General features: G+C 63.8%; 1 protein-coding gene and 1 long non-coding RNA gene across 2 annotated transcripts in view; both read left to right on the top strand.

Annotated features, from left to right (window-relative positions):
* Window positions 1-3288, top strand: part of LOC130587074 (lysine-specific demethylase 5C-like) — a 20283-nt gene that overhangs the window by 12776 nt on the left and 4219 nt on the right. The window contains exons 14-18 of the mRNA XM_057388029.1: window positions 4-193; window positions 265-399; window positions 1174-1716; window positions 2226-2283; window positions 3144-3283. Coding sequence (XP_057244012.1) covers window positions 4-193; window positions 265-399; window positions 1174-1716; window positions 2226-2283; window positions 3144-3283 — 1066 coding nt within the window. The remainder of the gene's footprint in view (window positions 1-3; window positions 194-264; window positions 400-1173; window positions 1717-2225; window positions 2284-3143; window positions 3284-3288) is intronic.
* LOC130587073 (uncharacterized) lies at window positions 1810-3006 on the top strand. The gene is made up of 3 exons (XR_008966750.1): window positions 1810-1859; window positions 2226-2283; window positions 2928-3006. It is a non-coding gene; the product is annotated as an uncharacterized LOC130587073 (long non-coding RNA).

The following is a 3288-nucleotide window of genomic DNA, read 5'->3' as shown; positions in this document are numbered from 1 at the left end:
GTGTCCCCCCCAGAACGGTGACCACTACCCGTGTCTGGATGACCTGGAGGGGCTGGTGGCGGTGGGCAGGGACCTGCCGGTGCGGCTGGAGGAGCTGCGGCAGCTCGAGGTGCAGGTCGGCACCGCGCACTCCTGGCGGGACAAGGCCTCCCGCACCTTCCTCAAGAAGAACTCCTGCTACACCCTGCTCGAGGTGGGTGCCGGGGGGCTCCGGGGTGTGGGGAGGGGTCCCAGCTCGGCTCTGACTCCCCTGGTGTCCCCCAGGTGCTGTGTCCCTGCGCTGACGCCGGCTCAGACAGCAGCAAGAGGCTCAAGTGGCGGCAGGAGCCGGGGCTGTACCGGCTGGATGCCGAGAGCTTGGGACTGTCGGCGCAGGACCTGCGGGACCCCGGTGCTGTGGTGAGGAGGGGGACGTGGGGGGCACTCTGGGACCCCCATCCCTGCTCTCGTCTCCACTGTCCCAGCTGACCCACATCCCCCTCGTTCCTGTCACCTCTCATGTTGCTGATTTTCCCTGTGTCCCTGATTGTGGCATTTAAGGATTTGGGATGGGGGGCACCCACATCCCCCCCCATTCCTGTTAACTCTCACACTCCTGATTATCCCCCCTCAGTTCCTTTCACCTTTCACGTTCCTGATTTTCCCTGTCCCCCAGATTGTGGCATTCAAGGGTTTGGGATGAGGGACACCCACATCCCCAATCTGTGTCACCTTTCACACTCCCAATTTCTCCCCAGATCAAGCATGCAGGGGTTTGGGGATGGGTCACATCCAACCCTCCCATCCCTTGTCACCCTCACACCCCTCTTCTTCCCTAAATCATGGTGTTTGGGGTTTGGGGATGGGTCACCCCAATCCCTGTCACCATCACACCCCTCTTCTTCCCTAAATCATGGTGTTTGGGGATGAGTCACTCCAATCCCTGTCACCCTCACACCCTGCTTTGCCCCATTCCAGATCGTGGCATTCAGGGATTTTGGAATGGGTCACCCCAATCCCTGCCACCCCCACACCCCACTTTGCCCCTCTCCAGATCATAGCATTCCGGGATTTTGGGATGGGTCACCCAATCCCTGCCACCCTCACACCTCACTCCAGATCATGGCATTCAGGGATTTTGGGATGGGTCACCCAATCCCTGTCACCCTCACACCCCGCTTTGCCCCTCTCCAGATCGTGGCGTTCAAGGAGGGCGAGCAGAAGGAAAAGGAGGGCATGCTCCGCCTGCGCCACGCCAACGCCCAGAAAGCCGCGCCACCTCTGCCAGGCCCGGGGCCACCATCCTGCGTGTGYGGCCAGCCGGCCGGGCCGGCCATGCTGCAGTGCCAGCTCTGCCGTGACTGGTTCCACGGCTCCTGCGTGGCCTGGCCCCGCCTGGGCGCCCAGAAACCCTCGCCGGCCTGGTGGGAGTGGGACGCCAAGTTCCTGTGCCCGCTGTGCCAGCGCTCRCGGCGGCCGCGCCTCGAGACCATCCTGGCGCTGCTGGTGGCCCTGCAGAAGCTGCCGGTGCGGCTGCCCGAGGGCGAGGCGCTGCAGTGCCTCACCGAGCGAGCCATCACCTGGCAGGACCGTGCCCGCCAGCTCCTGGCATCCCCCGACGTGGCCGGGCCACTGGAGCGCCTGGCGGCCCTGCGGCACCGGCTGCACCACGGGGATGGGGACGGTGCCCTGCGCGAGGCCAGCCGTAACGAGCAGACCAAGGTACAGAAATTGGGGGCATTTGGGGGATTTCTGGGGGGTTTATGGGGTTTCGGGGGGGAATTGGGGTGTCAGAACCCTGCACGGCCCCGTGGCACTGGCTGCACTGCAGGGATGGTGATGGTGTCCTGCGCGAGGCCAGCCGCAACGAGCAGACCAAGGTACAGAAATTGGGGGCATTTGGGGGATTTTTGGGGGGTTTAGCGGGTTTCAACGGGGGATTTGGGGTGTCAGAGCCCTGCATGGCCCTGTGGCACCGGCTGCACCACAGGGATGGTGATGGTGCCCTGTGCGAGAATGAGCAGACCAAGGTACAGAAATTGGGGGCATTTGGGGGATTTGGGGTGTCAGACTTCTGTGTGAGGCCAGCCACAATGAGTAGACCAGGGTATGGGAATTGGGGGGATTTGGGGGATTTACGGGCTTTTGGGGCTCCAGGGGCAATTTTGGGCTTATGGGGTGGCTTTGGGGGGCTTGGGCTGTTTTTGGGGCCCAGCCCCCCTGAACACTTTCCCTTCCCTCCATAGGTGTCAGTGGAAAACGGGGACGCCCCCAGCCCGGAGAAGAACGGCCCCCTGCCCTCGGGTGAGTGGGGTCAGAGGCTTGGGGACCCACTGGGATCCACCAGATCCCACCTGTGCAGCTTCAGGAGGGGCTGGGGCATCCAGGGATCCCTGGTGAGCTCAGGGGTGCTAGGGGGATCTCATGGATCTGTAGGGGATCCCATGAGAGTTCAGGGACAGGGATTCTGTTGATTCCATGGGATGCAGGGGGTGCTGCAGGATTTGGTGGATCCCTGGTTGGTTTAGGGAATGTTGTGGGGCTGCAGGGATCCGGCATGAGATCCCACAGGATCCCAGTGTCACCACAGTGTCCCCACAGAGCTGGGGCGCCCACCCAGTGCAGGAACCCCCTGTCGTGTCCCGAGGAGTGACACAATGCTCCAGTGTCCCTGTGCTGTCCCCAGGGGTGACAGAAAGTCCCCACAGTGTCCTCACCTCCCTGTACAGCTGGAGGTGCTGAGCCGGTGTTCCTGCTGCTGGAACCTTCCTTTGTCCCTGTGTCCCCAGGATGTCCCCACAATGTCCCCTGTCCCTGCAGAGCTGGAGGCACTGAGTGTGGCACTGCTATCAGGCTCCAGGGCCCAGTGCTGGAGCTGGCCCTATGTCCCTGTGGTGTCCCCCTGGTTGTCCCTATGATGTCCCCATGATGTCCCCATGTCCCCGCAGAGCTGGAGGCGCTGAGCGCAGCGCTGCCGCGGCTCCAGGGCCCGGTGCTGGAGCTGGCCCCGTGTCCCCGTGGTGTCCCCACAATGTCCCCATGATGTCCCCATGTCCCCACAGAGCTGGAGGCGCTGAGCGCGGCGCTGCCACGGCTCCAGGGCCCGGTGCTGGAGCTGGCCCCATGTCCCTGTGGTGTCCGTATGATGTCCCCATGATGTCCCCATGTCCCCACAGAGCTGGAGGCGCTGAGCGCGGCGCTGCCAAGGCTCCAGGGCCCGGTGCTGGAGCTGGCCGAGGGCACGCGGCGGCCGCTGGAGGAGCTGATGATGGAGGGGGACCTGCTGGAGGTGACGCTGGACGAGGCCCA

The sequence above is a fragment of the Malurus melanocephalus genome, unplaced genomic scaffold, assembly GCF_030028575.1.
Source record: "Malurus melanocephalus ecotype Western Australia unplaced genomic scaffold, MMel_1.1 scaffold_1505, whole genome shotgun sequence".
Lineage (NCBI taxonomy): Eukaryota > Metazoa > Chordata > Aves > Passeriformes > Maluridae > Malurus > Malurus melanocephalus.
The sequence above is the reverse complement of the archived record's forward strand: the minus strand, read 5'-3'. Positions and strand labels throughout refer to the sequence as shown.